Raw genomic sequence first — 21893 nt, forward strand, 5'->3', positions numbered from 1 at the left:
ATCCTGTGGGAAGATGTTACGGTCCAGAAATTCTAATTTTTTTTATTGGAGATGGTGCTTGTGAACTTAAGAAACTTGTTTTGGTAATTAAGCCAGGTCATGAACTTATCAGCTGTTTATTTATCGCCATTCCAGATGACTAAAACGTTGTCTATGTAGCTCTTCCATATCCTGATGTGTGGCTGGAAAGGATTACTTGAGCTGAGGATCTTGCGTGGCTCCAAATGATGGACACACAGGCCAGCTATACTGGGGGTGAAGATACTCCCCATGCTGGTCCAGTGTTTCTGGAGGTAGAGAGTGTCTTTGTATTGAAAGAAGGTTCTGGTAAGTGCCAATTTGCAACACTACATCACAGTGTTTGGTATTCCCAGTCCACCTCGAAGAGTACATCCTCTATGATGTGCAGTGTTGCATCATGAGGAAGACTAGTGTAGAGGATCTCCACATCTAAGCCCATAAGGAGTTCACTCGCGGGGTAAAAATTCCTATCCTGAATGAGCCTCAGGACATCTTTAGTGTCATTTAGGTAGGTATCTGTCTGTTGTACGAGAGGTCGCAGGAAAGCATCCACAAATGTAGACAATGGTTCTAGAATGGATCCTATACCGGACACTACGGGTCGTCGTCCTGGTGGGTGGTTCAAGTTCTTATGAGTTTTAGGAATAATGTAAAAGTAGGGGAAAGTAGGGGATCGCAGGTGACTTGTTGATAAAAAAAAATCTGCCCTCTTTATTCGAGACCCAGTCATGGGTGAGGGCTTCCTCTACCATGCTTGTAATTTGGACTTGTATAGACTCCGTTGGGTCATTGCAGAGGATATCATAATTCCTGGGATCCCGTAAAAGGCGTAGACATTCCTAATCGTAGGCCTCTGAGGATTGGATCACTATGGCTTCTCCCTAATCGTTGGGCTGGATGACTAATTTGTCGTTGTTAGCCAGCTCCTTGATTGCTTGTTCTTGTTCTTTCGTGGTATTGTGGAAAATGTGGTGGTCATCCGGGTTGATGTCCCCTATCTCTTTCATGACTGCCTTCTCAAAAGCCAGTAACTCGACTGGCAACATGGTGTTGGGGGGGGGGGGGTGAAGGTGGATTCCACCCTAAGGCCTGTGTCATCCTCCTCTCTGGTCTGTGGTTCTTTTTCATTGCAGAAGGCTCCGTTTCAATTTCTTCACAAACTTGTTTTCACTTCTCTGCACAGTTCAAAATTTGTCTAGCCTCTCCGTGGGTACGAAGCCCAATCCTTTTTCCAGGATGTCTTTCTGTGCCTGGGCCAAGATATAATCGGTAAGTTTCACCACTAGGTGTTCTTTCTGTTGGTGGTCGGTTGGTTGCTCAGGGCACCTGTCATACTCCTGGTTAATACCCCTAGCGGTTCCTCTTCCATGGCCCAATAGACTCCTACTCCGAGTGCGACCTCTCCTGGGGCCAGGGCGTGACCCTAAATAATGGTTCTGTGGATAATACTGGAAGTCTTGTTGGGGAATGTTCCAGTGATTGTAGGGTATCAGTGGACCATGTGTCATTGGTGGGCCATAGGGTATAGGTATGCATGAGGTCCTTGATAGGGTCCCCATCCTCGTGTCCCTCAGGCATATGTTCTCCTCCCCTGTTTCCTTCTTCCTTGGTAACTGGATCCACTATGTCTGCTCGAGCCCGAGTTGTTGAAGCCGGTATCTGAAGTGTCCCCGTCTGTGTTCAAGTCCTGGTGGCTTGATGATGGGACATAATCATCTCGTGTGTAGGGGTATACTCTCTCGTGGCTGAATCGTCCAGTATCTTTCATCAATTTAGTGTATTTGCTTTGTTTTAAGGTTACTTCAAATTCATTCATGGTTTGGTTGAGTTCCTCAAGACAGGGTGGTAACGTTTGAGGCGTACTTCAATAGTTTGTATCTCAGTCTTCAACTCCTGGGCAATGCTGGTGCAGTTTTGATTATTAGGATAAGCCAATCCCGTGTACAGTGCCAGGATATCAAGGACCAATCCTTCTTAGATGCCTTGTCGTGCTGAAAAATGAATGGTTCGTCTTCACCATTAAACCTTGGGGGGCAGCATTTGCCCTTAAATATTCAGTTATAATCAGACCTTGTAATGCTGTGTTAATTTGGGTACTCCTAAGTGCTGTCAATTCACCACAATCATTATTATCTGGGCTAGGTTCTGGGTATTTTAGTTCCTCAAATGGGCCAATGGTGGCCAAAATCTTCTCCACCTCCTCATTGGTGAATGTGAGGCCCGTGATCTCTGCCATGAAGGAATGTGTGTGCTGACCTCTTAGGCGAGAGATCTGATACAATACAAACAATTATATGGGGAGGGCTACCCCTAGGGAATACGAGAAAACGCCCACAGCTGTGCATTGTCTAAATAGTAACCATAAAAAAAAGAGGGAGTGAAGGGGTACGATAAGCTGTGGACTCAGCCTCCTCTGTATATTGCGAAAAAACACAAAGTCCACCCTTCATAAATAGAAAATACTGTCCTTCCAGGCATTATATGTTGCTTTTTTATGGAACTATACTTCATAAACCTGTTAATGCTATTTAATTGTCTAAATAGTTATCGACCCCCTAAGTAGGTGTCGCAAAGTGCCAGGGGTCTAGCAACGCCAGATTAAGAACCACTGCTTTAGGGCACTTCCATGACTCACATTGAGACCTGTGACTCCTATGAAGATAATTTCACTGCTTAGTTGAAGCCCATATTTGGTGGGGCAGTTTTATGAGGATGTGAAGTGCGTGGCACACATGTCCTGTTTCTTTTAATTCAATGTGTTGCCAGTTATGCGCTTCTGTTGAAATCACCGCAAGCGCAAGTGCCCACACTATCACCCTCATGCATGACATGAGGAAGCTATTTTGTGGCATTTACCGGGCTTCCTGGGCGCTGATTATTACTCTGTTTTAATTAGTTCACTGAGCTATATTACATTTGCAAAGACTCAGTTTTGCTTTCTCTGTGTCAAAATGTATGCAGCAGCTTCCTCTCCCCCACCTGCACAGAGTCCTCTTTTAATCTCTTAGTGTGGAAATGGTGACCTTTGATACACTCTTGGCAAGTTCAATGCACACTGGACTGTGAATTTCCACAACTCCTGATTGCCCTGCATTCTCAATGTTCCCCATTGGGTCTCTATTCATGGTGGGCCTTTGACATCGCAGCTGTCGCCAGACAATTATGTGAGAATGACCAGGAGAGGGTCTTTGGCGCCACTTACTTGGCCTTTGGGAGCTAGGAGTACTTGTTTTGATAGGGCAGACGGTGTGTGCTTCCACAAAAGAAGTGCGTGCCCTCCACACGGCGGTTTTCATTTTGTTTATCAAGCTGGCTGTGATCTTACAGGGGCACATACCTGGTATTGTAAAGCTCTGTAAAGTGTCTTAGATAAGTATATAATTTACAACCTTGTTCTCTGTCAGCAGCACAGATGGGAGCAGGGCAGTCGTTAACCTACATGGATTTTAGGGCTGGCTTGACGAGGCAGCTGTCACCTGACTTTTTAATCTCCACCGATATTACTTTACAGTTCTTTGCTTCCATACAAATACACACCCATTTTACTTGTGAAGCTTCACATGACCATACTCCATTACTTTCAAGCCAGACCTAATGGCATTGCCAACGCTTGTACATATTTGTGTTTAAAAATAAATGCAATGCTGTGATACTGTTAGTCCAGCCCACTGTTTTTTCTGGGCGTGGCTGAGTTGTGCTTGAATTAATGTTAAGGTTTGTCTGCATTTAACGCTATTGAGTCACAGATCTATTTGTGAGAGTATGTTCATATTACAATACATTCACAAATGCAGATTTTCATGCGAGTAAATCTTCAAGGCGCGAGGGAGAGTGTTCCATGGCGGCGTTTGTTGTCATTCATAAGCACAGACTTCTTCCCAGCCTGTAAAGTGTTGGGGAATTACCTATGTCAACGTCTGGAGTTAAAAGCTATCCAGGGTAGGAATGAGCAAGGAACATGCCAACATTGGTGGGAGTATGGGTGAATGAATGGGCTTAGCTACAGGAAAAATATATTTTTGCCAGATAATACATTCATCTGGAAGCCTTTGCGCATGCACAGTTGTAACATGCGTACAATTATGCATGCGGAAAATCTTTTGCTTACACCTAATTAAAAATTCCCAAAACAGTTTGGGGAGTATTCTAGGAAGCCTTTGTGAATTTTGTAAATATGCACCAACGCAAGTATGAAGAACGTGTATCCCTGTGTGTATGCGTGTGTGTGTGTATATGCGTATATATGCGTATATATATATATATATATATATATATATATATATATATATATAAACGCGTCATGCCGATTGACTCAAAAGAATAAACCTGCTTTAACCATATTCTCAGCGTGTGGTGGTCTGTACCTGTTCCGGTTATCTGCTGGAGTTTGAGAACTCTTCGCCTTATATATATATATATATATATATATATATTTTTTTTTTTTTTTTTTATCTTAGCAAATGTTAGAATGACTATTAAATATACCTACGATTGAGAAACGGTAAATAATATTGAACATGCATATTTTCCAAAACCACTCCAAATCTTCATGTTTGAAAAACTCCAGTAAGATTTGGTATTCTTGACCTGGCAGCCTTTCAATGGCCAACTGACACACATAGCCAGAGGCGCTTCTCCTTGTATGGTCAGCGCTTACCATACGCACACACCTGTGGGGCATGGCGTTTGGTGCACTCATGTTACTGAAATTCATCTCAAAGGTGTGACTTGCATCCTGCGAGAGATGTATGGCTCTGATTCAGTCTCCTCTTTTGTGCTTGATTCTCTAGGTACCTTCTTCAACGTAGAAAAGAGTTCAGCGATCGCCTCCACAACGGCAGATCTCAGGGTGCTCCCAAAGGTCACTCTCGCAGATGAACCTGTCAGAATCTCCGTCTCTGGTCTGGCGCCCAATCAGCTGGTGACTTTGAGGGCATCCCTGGTGGACGAGAAGGGGTTCCTGTATGTCTCAAGAGCGTTCTATCGGGGCGATGCTGCTGGAGAGGTGGACCTGGAGAAGGCAGCAGCCAGTGGAGGGGATTACCGAGGCGTGCTGCCCATGGGCCTCCTCTGGGCCTTGAGCTCCGAGAAGCCTTTCCACCGGCTCATGAAACGAGATGTGATTGGAAGTCCCTACCGGATCACTGTGGAAGTTTTTGATTCTTTTCAGCTTGAACCATCACCTTCCATCACGCCTTTGGCCAGCCAGACGATTGAGCGGTGGTACGTGGCACCTGGAGTGCGGCGGATAGCGATCCGGGAAGGCAGGGTGCGGGGAGCCCTTTTCCTACCTCCAGGTGAGTGGGCTTCCGCCAGAGCTTTCATTCTTTCAGTAGGTGCTGTCCTTTGGTCCTCTCTGTTCACCCAGAAATTAATCAGGTGACTTCTGAGATGCTTCAGGTAACTGCTCTCAAAAGGGGAATCCCTTCTTCGTTTCTGTCATTATCTCAATCTGTTTAATTTCTGAAATGTGTTTTTTGCAGCAAACTTCCCAGGCCCCTGGTTTTTCCATGGACCTTGTAATTCTCTATGGGGTCAGTACCAGGGCTGCTTCTACCAATCAAATTATGTGTTCTGAAGAGGCAACTAAAAGACATTAATGAATCACTTTCAAGTTTCTGACTGTATTCGTCCAGCATTGTCTATTTCTCATGAAAATTACAAACTCTCTATTTTGCCCTTGATGGATTATCTTGTCCGCGCTCACATTTTTGGACCAACAGACATTTCTCAGTCCTGTGTGTTCACTGTAAACACTGACTGCATGCTTTAAATAATGTATTTACTGGTCTATGACCATTACTTAAATGTATGCAATTAACCACTTTACGAAATTGCCTGTTTGTTTTGAGTGGTTCATGCCTCTTTAGTTTAATCCATTTATTGTGCTCACAATACACCCTTTCGGATATTGACTGAGTACCCACGTCTTCTGTGTGATACCTACTTGGATACTGGTGCTCATACTGACTTGACAGCACTTGCATAACGTGCACCGCCACCAGGCTGGGTCACACTCTCCTGGCTGGACTGAACTCATTTACCACAGAGGCCTGAAGCACCTTGAAACCGCCTGCATCACTTGCAATGCACTACAAATGCCCCCCCTCGCGACTATGGCCCCGGCCGGCTACTTAGCACAGCAGCTTGTCATCTCCGGAGAGAGAACTCTGAGGGGAAAATCTCCTCTAAAACTCAAAAATCCCCAAATACAAGAGGAGACCTACCATGAAGTCCTCGTTCTGCAGCAATGCCTCAAGGATTTGCAGCCCCCTCCTGAGTAATCTGTGCCTGGATCCCTCCTTTACGGTATTCTAAGCTAGCCTAAACAGACCTCTACCAGCCGAAGCAGTTGGCCGCTGCCATAGTGATCTGGGTGTTCATCGAAAGCTTGTTATTTAACCCGAGGCCAAGATTCTTGACAGCCGGCACTGGAGTTGGACATCTTTAGGCGATTTTGCACATCCCTGTCTAAGGGTTTGTACAGTATGGACTGCATGTAGATTCTGTCTTTAGGAAAGGTTTTCAGTCCAAGGATATAGGGTGGACTATGTTTTCAGGTACTAATACATCAGCCAAAAGTCATTTAAGAGAGACGGTATTCACCCGCTATGCCAGACTCTTCCTTATCGTCTTTGTCATTTCCTCCTATTTCCCCTTTCCAGGTTTCTGGGCGTCAAAAACCTTTTTTTTTTTTTCTCTCGGGACACCTAAGAATCATTTGAATCTTCCTTATCAAGCTCATCCTGGTCCTTATGGGTTAGAAATAAAACTTATTTGGGGTTTCTGGCAAAGGGCCTCCATTTATGCTAAAAAGGCCTCTTTCATCCTCTCAAATTCACTGGGTTGCGTATGCCAATTTGATTGGTGTTTGTCTTTGTATAACATCATCCCAGGGACTCGCGATAGGGCCTGAAAGTGTGAGCAGTTGGAGCTCCCCAATACTGCTTGTTCTACTGTTTCATGCACAGCAGAGTCAATGCTTGGGCGAAATGTCCCCCTAGCATGAAGGCGACAACAGGCTGATGCATCCCTGCGTATGTGGACCAATCTGCGCAAAAGTCATTTTGTCCCTGCAGAATAGTGAAATCTTAAAGTAGCCATACAGTGTTAGCAATGCTGTATGAGTGTGTGGGCGTAGAATCCGACTGGAAATGTTCACCTTACCGTTTCTCCCTGCGGCCGGGCCGCAATAAAATTCTACACCCCTTTTATTACGTCAAAACCTCCCGCTAGACATCTTGGGGACATTCAGAAAGCTGACCTAGGAATGCATTCTGCCCGTTGCTTACCAGTGAGTTTGTAAATTACTTTTTCTGGCTTTCTATTTGCTGGCTTTATTTGTTTTTGGTTGTCCAACTTGTGTTCATCCCTCCTGTTGTCCAAACCTTGATTATTGTATTCTTCCCCGAAGTTGTGTTTAGTAAATAGGCCTTTAAATCCTCTTCTCATCTTGCTGTGCGTTGGGATCTGCCTCTTTCTTGGATTGGTGGAATATGGAACGTTGTGATCGATTGTTGTTCATGCGGTTCGCATGTATGTGCTTGAATAGAGAGAGGCAGTTTTCGTGAGCCTGCTTCTCTGCCACTCCATACCTAAGATGCTCAAGAATAAAAACTAAACATAATCTCAACCTGCGCATTTTGGCAACTTTAGATTGGCGACGAGCAGACTGGCAGGGTCCCATGTGTGTTCTCTGCATCTTCGCTGGACGCTACTGCAATGCAACAGATTTTCGCTGAAATGTGTTGTGCTGCGCAGCTGTCGAGGAAAAAGCGTCGGACAAAGATAAGGCAGAGTGGGCTTTGGCGCAAAAGAGGATTTTATGAGCGGGCCAAACTGGTACTCAATACAGCATTTCCGAAGCTGTACCTCATCGTGCCTGATTTACTGAAGCGTCATTGCTGGAACCTCTCTGATTGGCTATGCGCTCCTGCCTGGCGAGTCCTGGTTTCATGCCTGACCTGACAGGAAGCTCCCAAGCATTACTCCTCAGCGTGTTATGAATTGGTGACACACACACCACTTGACTGTGTTTTTCTGTTTATTTATTTTTTCCTGTGACCCGCACACTGCCAAGCATTCTGCATGCTACTCGCCTGGTGACACTCACACCAGACTATCTCATTCATTCAGTTACTGTACTGACATTACAAGTTTGAGATACTATTGTAGGAGTAGGTCTGTGATATGTACTCCCATTTGCATGGTTAAGTTTTAGAAAAAAAGAATACTATTTAGAGTGTGTTTTGTAATATAAATCCACTTAAGTCTGTGTTTTTAAGCAATTAAAAAATAATTGCAATAAAATAGCACCACTGTCGTTTACCCCTTGTATAACGAATGCCAGTGTTGACAGGGAGTTATGGAATTAGCGTTTTGAAGCATATATGGCAGCTAATGATGGTGAAGATTTTTCTTATAAGTAGAAATATGCTCTATTGCATCATTGTTTAGGGTCTGAAGGCAGAAAAATATGAAAAAATTAACCACAGCAATGTATATTAGGGGAAGGCTATGTAGTGGATGATTATATGTCTGCGTTGAAAATGTTAGGCACAAGATTTAAACCACACAAAAACGTGATTCTAGAACGATATACATTTCATAAACGATATCACCATCCAGTAGAACCTACTGAAACTTATGTAGGGGCTTTGAGATCGTTAGCATCCACTGTGAGTTTAAGGAGTTTGAAGAAGAAATGTTTAGAGACCAAATTGTTGAACATACCAACAAGAAGAAAATTCTAAAAGTTATGTTAACCACACCGAATCTCGCCTTACATAAGGCTGTGGAATTAGCAGCAGGTATAGAGAGTACTCCATCTTTCGTGTATTAAATGTGCCTTGTGGCTGAACCATCCAAGAATATGGCAGCTGGTGTGTGTGTGCTTGTGAGAAAAAGAACAAGAAAAGCAAAAGTTTACCATGCTACAGATGCGGTAATGCCAATCATCTGGGTAATTCTATATTGTGTCCTTCTCGTGACAAAATAATTTCAGGTTGCAAAAAGAAAGGGCACTTTGTACAAGTATACAGATCTAAAATGAAACCGAAAGTGTTTAAATCTAAATTAGTAGGGAATGTGTGGGAACATGACTGGGAGTACAAATTGACTGATTCAAGTGATGACTGTGTGGTGTTACACATTGATGTTATTCAAACTCCATTTCAGGATAGGGTTGAAGGTATGCAAGTGGATGCTAGCACGATTAAAAGACCTTATTGTCAAATATTGATCAATAATATTGGTGTTAACATGATGGCAGATAATTGGAAACGTTTTAGTACGGTGGAACTTGTGAAATCTTCCATTAGGACCCTTTTGAGGTATTGGGAGAATTTAATGCCATTCGTTCTTTTAAAGGAAATTCCACTTCTGCCACTATGTGTTGCTAAGCATGGTTCATCGTTGCTGGGATGGTTGGAACAGCTGAATTTGTGAATCATTCTGGACACCAACAGCCAAGCATTGTTAATGAAAGAATTTTCAGGTATGTGTGAAGGGCAGTTTTCTCAATGAGTTGTAAAGTTTCCCAGGGTCTTTACAGAGACCTTTGGGAATTTGGAGGGTTTCAAACACATGATTCAGCTGAAATCTGGAGCTGATCCGGTGGTACATAATGTGAGAAGAGTTCCTCTTACTGTCAGGGCAAATTTAAGTAAACTAATTGGATAAATTACAAGACCAGGACATCCTAGAGTAGTTGTTAAGTATTATCCTAGCACGGAAACCCAACAGGAGTTTGGGGAAGTGTATCGACCATAGGGCTCTAAATGCTAAGATCTGGGTAGATCATCATACTTTACCCAACATAACAGAAATGTTGTCATTAATTAAGGGTGCTACCTGGTTTCAAACTCTTGACTCTTGACTTCTGCTGGCCATTAAATAGTTCTGCATGAAGACTCTCGACATTTAACATCATTTGTCACACCAGAAGGGGCTTTGCATCTGCTGTTTTTCCACTGCTCATAGAGGCACTATTTAAAAACTCTGAGGGCATATCATGCTTCCAAGATGATGTGTTGGTGTTTGGTGACACCACACTTAACCATGACCGGCGTTTAGCTCATATTTTGAAAGTTTTAGAACAAAAGGGTGTCTCTTTTAGAGCTGACAAGTGTACATTTGTTGTATTTGAGGTTACTTATTTGGGTCATAATCTGCTGTGGGCGTTGAACCCAAGGACAGTTTAGATCAGGCCATTGTTGAGGAACTGGTTCCCAAAGGAAAAGATCACTTAAGATCATTTATGGAATTTATTTTTCATTTCATTCCCATATGTGGACAAAGGACATGTGTCAATTGTTAAAGAAGCATAAGAGATTTTTGTGGAATGATTTGTGTGAGTAAGAAATAACAGACTTGAAAAGAGATAGCGTATTCCATTCCCCTCAAACTTGTTGATTCCAGGTATCTCAGTATAATCATTACGGATGCTAGTCAATATGGCTTAGGAGCAGGGTTGCTACAAAGAAGAAATGGAAAGAAGAAGTTGTTGCATTTGCCAGTCGTAGTCTCAAGGGTGCAGATGCATCAAACTTTGTTGTGGCGCATGAGGCCCTAGCCTGTTGATGGGATGTGAACCATTTCCAATAATAATTGTGGGGCACAGAGTTTGTTGTCAGAGTGGATCATAAACCCTTAATAGACATGTTTACAACGAAGGGAGCTAATAGGGCAACTTTTAGGATTGCCAAATGGCAGTAGAGAATGTAGGAGTACCGTTACAGGAGTATTATCCTGGCATCAAAAATGTAATGGCTGACTGTCTATCAAGACTTCCAGTGAAAGTTGGTGAGGAGGATCAGAGAACTTAAGAAGAAGATGACATGGTGATTAGTGAGGTAATGAGTATCCCCCAGAGCGCCTTTTTGGAATCTGAATGGTTAGATGCATTGAGAAATGACCCTATCATAACAAAAGTCTTGGACTATATCAATGAAGGTTGGCCTAAAGGCGAAGTGGGGGGCATGGCCAAGATAGCTGGACTGTTGACGTCATGTTGGGTAAGCGAAGGAGACTTCTAAGCCCTGGCGGGGGCTGCATAGGTGGGCCAGGCACCCGCACCGAGACCGCGGACTGCGGCCTACGCAGTACACACTGTCCTGAGCTTCAGCCTTATTGAACCGATGAGCGATCAGATCCTGGCGATGTCCTGCCCGGTGGTGCTGGAGGCCAGCAGCCTGCTATGCTTTGGTGACCTGCAAGCAACGCCTGACTTCTGCGACCCCTGGAAGGGCTGGTTCCATAGGCCTGCTGACTCTATGATGGCAGCACTGGAGAAGAGGATCTGTCCCGGTTGGGGCCATGAACTCCTCCCTCCCTCCCCCCCCCCCCCCCCACCCCTCCCCCCTCACCCATGATCCTCGCAGGATATATGCCTGGACTCCCCCTCCCCCCGCTCTCTGGTGGTGGCCCTGAGGCCTTTCTTGTTTGTGGAGGCCTGCCCGACTGGGGGCTTTCTCGAGGTGGCTGTGACTGGTGCCGAGTCTCCCACCCTTCGTCTTGGCGCTGACAGGAGGCGGCAGACTGCACATGGGGATGGGGCACTAGAAGGGCCTCAAGTGAGGGCCTCAAGTGCGAACCTGGCCCTCCCGAGGGGCCTGGGCGGAGTGGCCTGGGCCTGCTAGCCCCACAACTCTCTTGGGGCAGTGACTCTCTCTCTGGGAGCTGGACCTGCTGATGTGGAGGTCGGTGGGCCTGAGTGGGGGGTCGCCTGGCCCCAGCCCTTGTCAAGGGTGAGTCGAGGGCTTCCACACCGCCCTTTGGAGCAGTGAGTTACACAGCATAGTGAGGCTGCCCGGCCCTCCAGTGGCGCTTCGAGGGTCTGAAGGATGGTGACTGCCTGCTAGTCCAGCCCCTCAACTGAGGAGTGGGGGATAATGGTGACTGGTTGAAGTTCACAATTGGGCTGGGGAGTGGCCTGATCATAGCTTATATCTTCCACGCACTCCTCATAGAGCTTAAGTTGCTAAGCCTCAACATTCAAGGCTTAAACAATCACACAAACATTTGCCTTCTGCAGACTTCACTTGCTCTCTAAGGATGTCCACAGGAATAAACCCGGTGATTCCCGCAGGAATATTGGCCCTCCAGTCCCACTAAGAAGGGCGAGGTAGCCATTCTCTTTTCTAAACACTTTCCTTGGTTAGTATTGAGCAGGGTTGTAGAGATAGTTGTTTCTTGGCCCTTTGGGTGTGGGTGGGCACTTACCACTTCACAATTGCCACTGTTTTCGTGCCTAATGAGCGCTAGGAGAGTTTTTGATTGATTCTCTGGCGAAGGTCCTCCAGTCTCCGGACGAGTCTGTGGTGGTGGGGGGAGATCTGAACTTGGTGATGGACTCTGGACTGGACCGCTCTGGTCAGAGATCAAGTCAGACTGGAGCTTTTTTGCCCACAGGGCCTTCACTGGCTTCCTGACTGCGGTTTGCATGACCTGTGACTCTTAAATCCCCCCAGGAACTATACCTTTTTTTCTGCGGCACTCTAGGGGTATGACCAAATCGATCACTTCTTGGCTTCTCCAGCCTTGCTAGATCCGGTGGTCGATACTACTATTGAACCCTGTTCCCTTTCTGACCACACTCTTATCACTTTGACGCTCTGGATGCCTTCCTCCGCCTCTCAGTCTCCGAAATGGCAACTTCGAGTCAGTATGCTTCAGCCCCTGCTAAGGTGTATGCAGTCCACGTGGTGCTTCAGGATTATCTGGCCCTTAATGATAATGAGGCAGCGCTTGCTCTCGCAGCTGCCAAGAATCATAGGCTACACGGATTAACGGAACGTTCTTGAAAGGAAAAGTCTCTGAGCTGGTGGCCATGCATAAGAGATCAGGTGCCCCCAGGGTGTGGAGAGTACTGGCGAAGGAGCGCTTGCAACTAATCCACTCCAATCTAACCCACTCGAATTCACCACAATCTGTCCCACTCTATTCCACCCCACTCTGTTCCACCCCACTCCACCTCACCCCACTTCACTCCACCCCAATATACCACACTACACTTCGCTCCACCCCAATATACCCCACTACACTTCACTCCAATCTACCCTACCCCATCCCAATCCACCCTACACCACTCTAATCTAACCCTTCCCCAATCTACCCCCACTCCCTCCAAACTATCCCAATATAGCCCCACTCATTCCATTCTACCCTACTATCATCCAGCCAATCTACTCCACTCCAGTCTACCCCAATAATTCACACCCCAATCTGCCTCACTCCAGTCTACCTCAATATATCCTACTCCACTCTACCCCACAGTAATCTACCTCTCTCTAATCTACCACAATCTACTCCACTGTACCCCACTCCTCCCCAGTCTACCTCAATTGAATTTACCCCGCTCCAGCCTAACATGCTAATCTGACCCACTCCAATCCACTATAATACACTCCACTCTACCCCACCCCACTCTACGCCAATCTACTTCACTATACCCCAATTCACTCTACCCCACACTATTACACAAACATTTATCCATGCTGAACAGTAGCCACACTGGTGTAAATAATGGCTAAAACACATTGCCAAAGCCAATATCCCTCGCATAGGCGAGACCTGTTGGCTTTTCCACTGCTTGTTCTTTTAAAGGCTCTTCGCTTTATGCCAGGGGTTTATTGCTCACCACAGCAAATGTAGGTGGAACCAGAGAGAAACATGGCGGTGAGCATGGCACCCACGCTTGCCACTAAAAGCGGACTGTGCGTGGGTCTCTGCACATCTGCCTCTCTTGAAAGTGTAAGTGGCTCCATGGACCATCCGAGCTCTAAGGGTTAGTCACCTATGGAAACAAGCATTGGCAAAGCCAATCGGTTTCGCCATTAATATTGTAGTGGTCAAATCAAACAAAGCATTATTCGATTTCAATTTAAGAAATTAATGAAAGCAAAAAGAAAACAGCATCCAAATTTCATAGTCATTATTTCATTACATCACTAACTATATAATAAAACACAAGGTCACTTATTTATACCCTAAAATACATATCTGAATCATTAAACAGTTTTTACCATCATATTATAATCGATTTGCTACATTTTACTATGCTTTTTAAAAACATTGATAAAATCCATATCATAAAATCGTTCTCTAAAACCTGTAATGCCAAAAAGGCGGGATGACATTGTCTAAAGCCAAGCTTCTTTAAAAGTGGTAGTATCCATTTCTTTCTTTGTGTATTATAGAAGTTGCAAAAGAGGACCACATGAAGTGTCGTTTTTTCTGAACTATTATCACAGGGGCGTAATTGCATCACTCTCGCTCAATCATTCATATTTGGAAAACTGATTATTCTGTGCAGTATCCCAAATCTAAATCTTGTCAGCAGAAATCTATCATAAGTGCCACGGACTAGGATAAGGTAAGGTTGGATACTATAAGTAGTTAAAATCAATTGATTGTTCAGCACTGTGGATTTGGACATTTCCTCTGTTAGTCTAAGTGATTCGAGCAGGGACAGACCTTTCAGCGCTTTTCTTGTCCATCTGCACATTGAGCTCGGCTCATTGTAAAACTCTGGATGTCCTATATCATACATAAAGTCCCGCACATACTTTATCCATTTAATTCTTATGACACATTCCATACATAAAACATCTTTTAGAATGTCCCGGTTAAGATTAGTTTCTGCTGATACCGATATCCTGGCCATAACAGGATTGGTTCCACTTTAATAAGATCTATAATGAGAGGGATCCCCAATTCCAAGTGGCAAACATATGAAGATACGCTTGCCGGGACTGCCAGACTATATCTTAAAAATTGATTGTAATTGCATTCAAATAGCTCTTACTGCCCCTGACGAAGCGTCAAAGTGCTTTTAGGCGAGTAGCTTGCTACTGCGGAACCCAAAAAGGATTAGGGGTAAATTTAGTGTAGGGAAGTATGAAATTAATTTAAGCCGTAGACATGTGAGTCTGTTAGTTGGATTGAAAAGGATAGTGGAGGGATAGAAGAGGGAAGAGTCTAGAAAGTGTTTATTTGGAGATCATATGAATAGGAGAATTTTGGAATGAGTAAAGGAGAGATGGAGGGGGGAAAGGGTCTCCAGAATTGGATTAGGGAGCAAGATGAGGTATCGGATGAGTCTAGGAGGGATACATGAGGGGAGGGTTTAAAACGTCTTGTTTGGGAGATCTGAATAGCAAGAGGATTGAGATGATGCAAGGAGGGGTAGAGGAGGGAAGCGTCTAGAATGGGTTATTTTGGGGATCATAGTAGTAGAATGGGGTTTGAGATGAGTGCAAGAGTTTACGTAGAGAGTAAATTGAGAGGGGTATAGGGTGAGATATAGAGTAGTGCATTGAAGATGCTGAATTAGGACTAAAGTAATACATATACAGACCGTAAGTACATTGAGGGTATATATGTATAAGGAAGGTAATCTATATACATTTAAGTTGTATTGAATAAGCTTCGACTACGAAGTGCTGCTCTACTTTAAGCTAATTTATTTGTTTTACTTTTTTTTCCTTTTAATAATTCAATAGTGAAGCAATTGTTGACAAATAGTTATGATAGATATGTACTTATTTATGCAGTGACCTATATACAAGTTAAACATAGAATAATATGACCATAGGTAATATGTACATTTGTTAAGCACTCCTAACGAATATTTATAAACATAATTATTATACACATTTATACAAAGACAAATATAGATGCATATAATCCAAATAAATGGTACATACTGTAGGGTATGCTGTACATTTATGTTGAGTTTGGTGGTTATGTAGAGAAGAGCCAACTCTTGAGTAGTCTTCTGAAGATAAGATGGACATCTGTAGATCTTGTGTTCTGGGGTAAAAAGTTCCATAGTTTGGATCCTTGAACAGAGAAGAATGTGCCACCTATTTTTTATTTTTTTTGTATGGTGGGACTTTGAGGCGAGGTGCCGCTCTAGAGTGGAGGTTCTTTGTTGAATGTATTTGGTGATTTTATTCCTGATGAAGAGCGGTCCTGTTCTATGCATCGCTTTGTGGGTGACACAGAGCCGCTTGGATGTGGATCTTCTGGCAACCGATATCCAATGCAGGGCCTTCAAAGCAGGGGAGATGTGGCTTTAAATGTAAGAGTAGTCTGGCAGCAGAGTTCTGAATCCGTTATAGTCTTTTCATAGATGTTAAAGATGATTTGTGGTAGGGGCTATTGGCGTAATCGAGTTTAGACCGAACAAGAGAGATTGTAGCCTGGAGATTGTGACGAAATCCCAGGGAGTGCATGGCCATAGTCGGGGGTGGGGGGGGGGGGTCGCATTTGGGGGCCATGCCAGCCTATGTTAATCATTAGCCCCCACAAATGACAGAGACAGCTGGCGTAATATTTATGCAATGTTTGAATTCAGGTTATCCAAAATATCTCCATTCACGTTTGAACGCACACAGTCTAAAACATGCTGAAGTGCAGAAGGGGAATGAGGAGTAAAAATGCCTTTTTATCTTCAATAAATGCCAGGCTGCGTGGTCTGAAAAATTGCTGCTTAGTTTTTCAAGTGGAGATGCGGTTTACTTTTCTCTCTCTGACTGCAAAGTGAGTGGATTTTGTAAGATTATCTAGGTCACTAGAGTACAAGCAGGACCACTTGAAATATGCGTCAGGGAGGCCCACATTGTGCTGCAACGTTGACTAAATTGTGCGGCAAAAAACATAAATTCTGAAGTTTAATGCAGCACAATGTGTGATAGTATAACTTCATTATTTTAACACGTTACCACTGTCTGAGCAATGGTTTCACTTCATTACTGGCAGTTGAACACTCAAATACAGCTATAGGTAACTGAAGGATGACCAGTCGACCCTGGTGAAGGACCGCATGTGTTGCAGCGTTTTTAGTAACTTTTGATCCGTTTGAGCAAGAAACATTTTTTTGTTAAGACCTGCAGATTATGCAGCAGATGATGGATTATGTGGCAAATGCAGCTAATTAATTATGCTAAAAACACAGCGGAATCGCTTAATTCCAGTAGCCCTATATACAGGGAGTGTGAAAGGAAAGACTGTAGGAGGCTAATTTCATACACCTAAACATGTAAATACCTGTAAATTAAATGTACAGATTTTCAACATATATCGGCAGTTGTGAAAGCAAAAATTAAGAACATTTTGTTTTTTAATTTTGAAGTGTGATGGAATTTTTTTGTTTAATACGAACACAAAAAAACTTGGTGAAGCAAAAATGATAACCATTGCATTGCAGCATTTATATAGCGTTTACTACTCCTGTGTGTGGCACTGAAGCGCTTATGTACATGGGAAGCAAGCTGCGTCATATACGGTGGTTGGAAGGGTTTTGCCTTTGTTTTTTGATCCTATGTGGGAAATGTTTCCATGTTGTGCATGATGACCACCAAGGTGCAGTTTTCAAGCGTGTTAGGGAATGCCGCACATAGGAGGGTGGTGAATGATGCGATGTAAGATGCACAAAAGCCCAATTTATGGTTTTTCAATATGTTGGCAGCTTTGAACAGCTCTGCAGGTCTCATGGTATTTCTTATGCTTCTAGTTTGCTTAGCTGGGTACTCCACTACATTGTCCAATCAGAAATTTTGTGTATAGTGTGGGCCTGAGCTGGCATCATTGGAGGGAGAGAGAAGTGGAGAGATGGTCTGGGATGTGCATTTTTACTATCCTCTGATAGGAGTGTCATTGTGAGATGCAAAGAAGCAGCCTAGGGTATAAGTAGTTGTGGACTAAATTAAAGTCCTCTGATTGACCCGAAGTGTGACAAATCTGTTCATTTACTCCATGACTGTTCATTCAGTGATTTCTGGTTTATTGCTTACGCAGTTATGGTGCTGGACAACATTTGCAACAGATATGTCCTAAGGAGATGGCAAACGTGTAAGGCTGCCGACCGCTGAGTGTTCTGGTATTTGTATTAGTGTGGGCAGGAATGTTACATACAAAATTACACAACTACATAATACCTTGGTGAGCCATAGGCTAGCCCTCCCTAACGTACCTGCCTATTGAAAGTAGTTTGCTGGTTGAGTTGTTTCCACTCTGTACATTGTAAGGTGAAGGTTGAGCTCGAGGGTGTGATTGTCTTTCTGGGTTCTGTTGCCGGAATGTGTGGTGGCGTAGCGGTCTTCAAAATAACCATGTTTTCAACTGTTTTCAAATGTGTGGATGCTTTGAATTCTGGCTGGTAATTGAGTTCCAGAGCTTGGTAGTTTGTACTGAGAAAGCCGTGCCTCCTATGGATTTCTTATGATAGGTGGCATAAGTGGTGCAAGCCTGGAAACGCAGTGTCCTGTTTGCTTTGCTTGAATTTTGCTTGTAGGTATATCGGTCCTTTTCCTTGAAAGCTCTGTGGATGATGCAAAGTGCATTGAATATTGCCCTACCTGCTATAGGTACCCAGTGGAGTGATTTGAAGAGTGGAGTTATTTCTTCTCTTGGGTGAAGGTGAAGAAGAAGTCTTGCAGTAGCATTTTGGATGAGTTGTATTTTGTGCATGATGACTGCGGGTGGCCCAAGGTATAGGCTGTTGTTGTTGGCAAGGTCAAGCTTGGAGATTACCAGTGTGAGGATGGTTTGCAGTTTTTTCTTTTGGTATCCACGGTATGGGAGTGTTTTCATTGTATAGAAGGAACTCTGTTTGACGTTATTAACATGTGGTATTATATATAGGTCAAATACATGATTACCTCTGGGTTTCTGACTCCTTTTGACCTTGTTGGAGGGATCTCGTGTTCTTTGGGCCATATGGCGGTAGGCTTCTATTTTGCTATTGTCCGCAGGTCATAATCTCAGTCTTTGCAGTATTTAGCTTTCAGTGGTTATTCGTCATCCATGTGTTTATGGCCAGAAGGTAGTCCTCGAGACTTAAATCGTAGAGGTCTTCCAGACCATCCATTTTGTAAATGATTTGGAGTCATCTGCATTGTTGTAACAGATGAGTGTGAATTATTTAATCCGGTTTGGTAAGGGGATTTGGTAGATATTAAATAATAGAGGCGATACGATATACCCCTGAGGGATGCCGTAGTGTTCTGTGTGAAGAGCTGATGTGAAAGCTGGTGCCACCACTAGTAGCGGTCTAAACTTAGAGGTCAAATATTCAATGGGCATTGGCTGAACTATCATCGCACCTTTCATATGATGTGTCAAACAGGAATTTGCTCTGTGAAAAGATTGCACAACTGTACATGACATTGAGACGTGGTGTTAAGCCAGCAACTTCATGACCAAAACCTAATAGCCATTCAGAAGCAATGTTGAATCGAGAGGAAACTCTAGATTCCAAAATAACACAGTGCTTTAATTAGTCTATGGTGTGGGGTAGCGTCCTCATAAGTCAGGTACAACTTACATTTAACAGACATTGTTCCAACCTATAATGGACTTAACAAGAAATGTATATAGATATAAATATATAGCTTGATGGAGCCAGATAGTTTGTTAGGTTGATGTGCCTGCTGCAGAAGACTGCAAATACCCAAACAAGCAGGATTGTTAATCTGAAATGATAGCCATGTCACAAAGGACTGCTATAACAGACTATTTATCTTTCTCTGATAGTTTAATATCTAGATAATCCTGCCAGGGTCCACTTGCTGAGTATACATATCTTTAAACCAAATGGAGACCATATTCAGGGCATCTGAGGAGGAAAGCATTTGTATTATAGTTGACCTCTCTAGGCCTCTCCGCAGAACATCAACGAAACTTTTTTAGAATTTTTTTTTTTGTATTGCGATTTAAGACCAGTGTAGTATGAATCTGCTTTTGTAATGAATTGTCTCCTCTGCAATTCTGCTTTATCTAATTTATGGTCATAGCAAATAAATTGCTGTAGTGAGGTCCTATGTAGTTAATATACCTAACGCATGATAGCCGATGAACGGGCGTGGTAGCGTGTTTTTATTGGTAGAAATGTGGGAATGCTGGGTAGTAGGAATGTTATGGATCTTCACAGATTTCGGAACTTTCCTCCACAGAAATATGGTGAAAATCTGTGATTTATCCACTGTTTGGTGTTTGTAGGGCAATCTAAGTAATACAATATATTGAGATCCATGAAGGCCCCACCACCCCACAATACTCTAGGTGGCTTCTTTTCAGAAATGTCTGGGCCTGGCAGGTTTCCTTGGGTGTGACTGAGCCCTTACATAAATACCATAGCTACCCACACTGCCAGAATGGGTCCAGTTGCAAGGCAAAATCTTGATATTTCCTTGTGTCTTAAAGGGTTTAGAGAGGCCTTTGTTTCATGGGCGAGAGCCAGTCATACAAGTGGAGTACTATTGTTATCGGTAGAAGTGTAGGGACGTTTTGTTGTGGGGCATTTATGCATCGCTGCAGATTCCATTAGTGTGGTCTGTTTTCACTTTAGCTTTGCTGTGTGATGTCAGTACAACCGCATGCTGCGCAATACAGCAAAACATAAAATCACACCCGAGACTCATGGAAAACATTTACCTTGCATCCCAACTTTAATTTTCAAAAAGAAAGTGTTTCTGGTGTTTTTACCAGATGCATTTTCTTTTCCAGTATTGTGGATGACCTGATGAAGTCCACCGCACTGTATAGGTAATGTGGTGGACGTCAATAGGCCGGCATCTGCCCCAAAGCACTGAAAATCCACCAGATATATGCGGCCTGATGTCCAGTCTAACAAGAAGCTGCATGTATCTGATAACCACATTGCACTAACTTCTTTGTTCCCTGATCATAGGGGACTTTCCCAGTTCCAGGAGGCCCCCAGGATTGTTGGCTTATGGGACTGGAGAACAGCAAAAAGCACAGTGGTAAACGAAATGTGGAGGGTGCTGCTAATAGCCATGCACAGTCAGGAGGGCGTTCAAGTTGCCATGAATGGTCTGTGAAGAAGAGGGCTACAAAGAAAATAAAAATATTGAGAAGCACAGAGGAGATAGCAGAGAAGATAGAAGAAGTTTGAAAAAAGGAAAGAAGATTGAGAGAAGGAAAGGAGAGTAAATAGAACAAGCATTGGCATAGCCAATAGGTCTCGCCTTTGGGACCTTATACGTGTTTAGCCATGCAACAGTTGCATAACTAAATACTTATAAGGTCCCAAAAGCGAGACCTATTGGCTATGCCAAGCGGCCGCGAAAGTGAAAGTGATCGCGATCAAACATCAAAGCGTCCGCAAAGGTGAAAGCAATCGTGGTAAAGTGCGGCGCACACTCCCGCGCACATGCACTGTAGCTCTAGGCTGGCCTGGTAGCACTTTTTGGAGCCCTCTCAATAAGTCTCGCCAGACCAGCGCATGCGCTGGGTCAGGCGAGACCTAAAAAGCAAGAGAGAGTGCAGAAGAGACAGGAATGGGAACATAGATGCAGCAGCAGCAAACAGAAAGGGTTGAGAGAGGCAGTGAGGGCAGGGATTTGGAGATGGGGAGTGTGGTGAAGTGTAGGTTGGAAGGTTGAGGATGGGATGGGATGAGGTGATTGGAGTGTCATCTGATTCCATGAGGCCCACTTCTCTAAAATATATGCTGCCCCTACTGAGGAGTTAACCACCCCAGATCTGGTACAGCTGCGAAATTTGCAGATTGACCTTCACGAGGTAGAAGCAGCCATTAGAGAGAGCCTTGGTAACAAGGCACCAGGCCCAGATGGATTCCCTATAGATGTTATAAAGCATAGTCCGGATTTATGGGCACCAATCCTTCACAATGTTTTTAATAGCCTGTCAAAAGCGCCCATTCCTAAAACGTGGTCTTCTAGTATTATAGTCCCAATTTACAAAAAGGGCGACAGATCAGATCCAGCCAACTACCGCCCAATCTCGCTCTTGGATAACACTCTAAAAATACTTGGGCGAGTTATTTATAACAGGGTGTTAGAGTGGACAGAAGACTCAGATCTACTAGATCCATGTCAGATGGG

The 21893-nt window shown here is 43.8% G+C and overlaps 1 protein-coding gene across 1 annotated transcript in view; it reads left to right on the forward strand.

Moving 5' to 3' along the window:
• LOC146839652 (bile acid-CoA:amino acid N-acyltransferase-like) overlaps positions 1-21893 on the forward strand; it is a 116618-nt gene that overhangs the window by 8455 nt on the left and 86270 nt on the right. The window contains exon 2 of the mRNA XM_085651745.1: positions 4812-5318. Within this exon, the coding sequence (XP_085507871.1) occupies positions 4812-5318 (507 nt within the window). The remainder of the gene's footprint in view (positions 1-4811; positions 5319-21893) is intronic.

Source organism: Triturus cristatus, chromosome 4_1 (assembly GCF_964204655.1).
Source record: "Triturus cristatus chromosome 4_1, aTriCri1.1, whole genome shotgun sequence".
In the NCBI taxonomy this organism is placed as follows: Eukaryota; Metazoa; Chordata; class Amphibia; order Caudata; family Salamandridae; genus Triturus; species Triturus cristatus.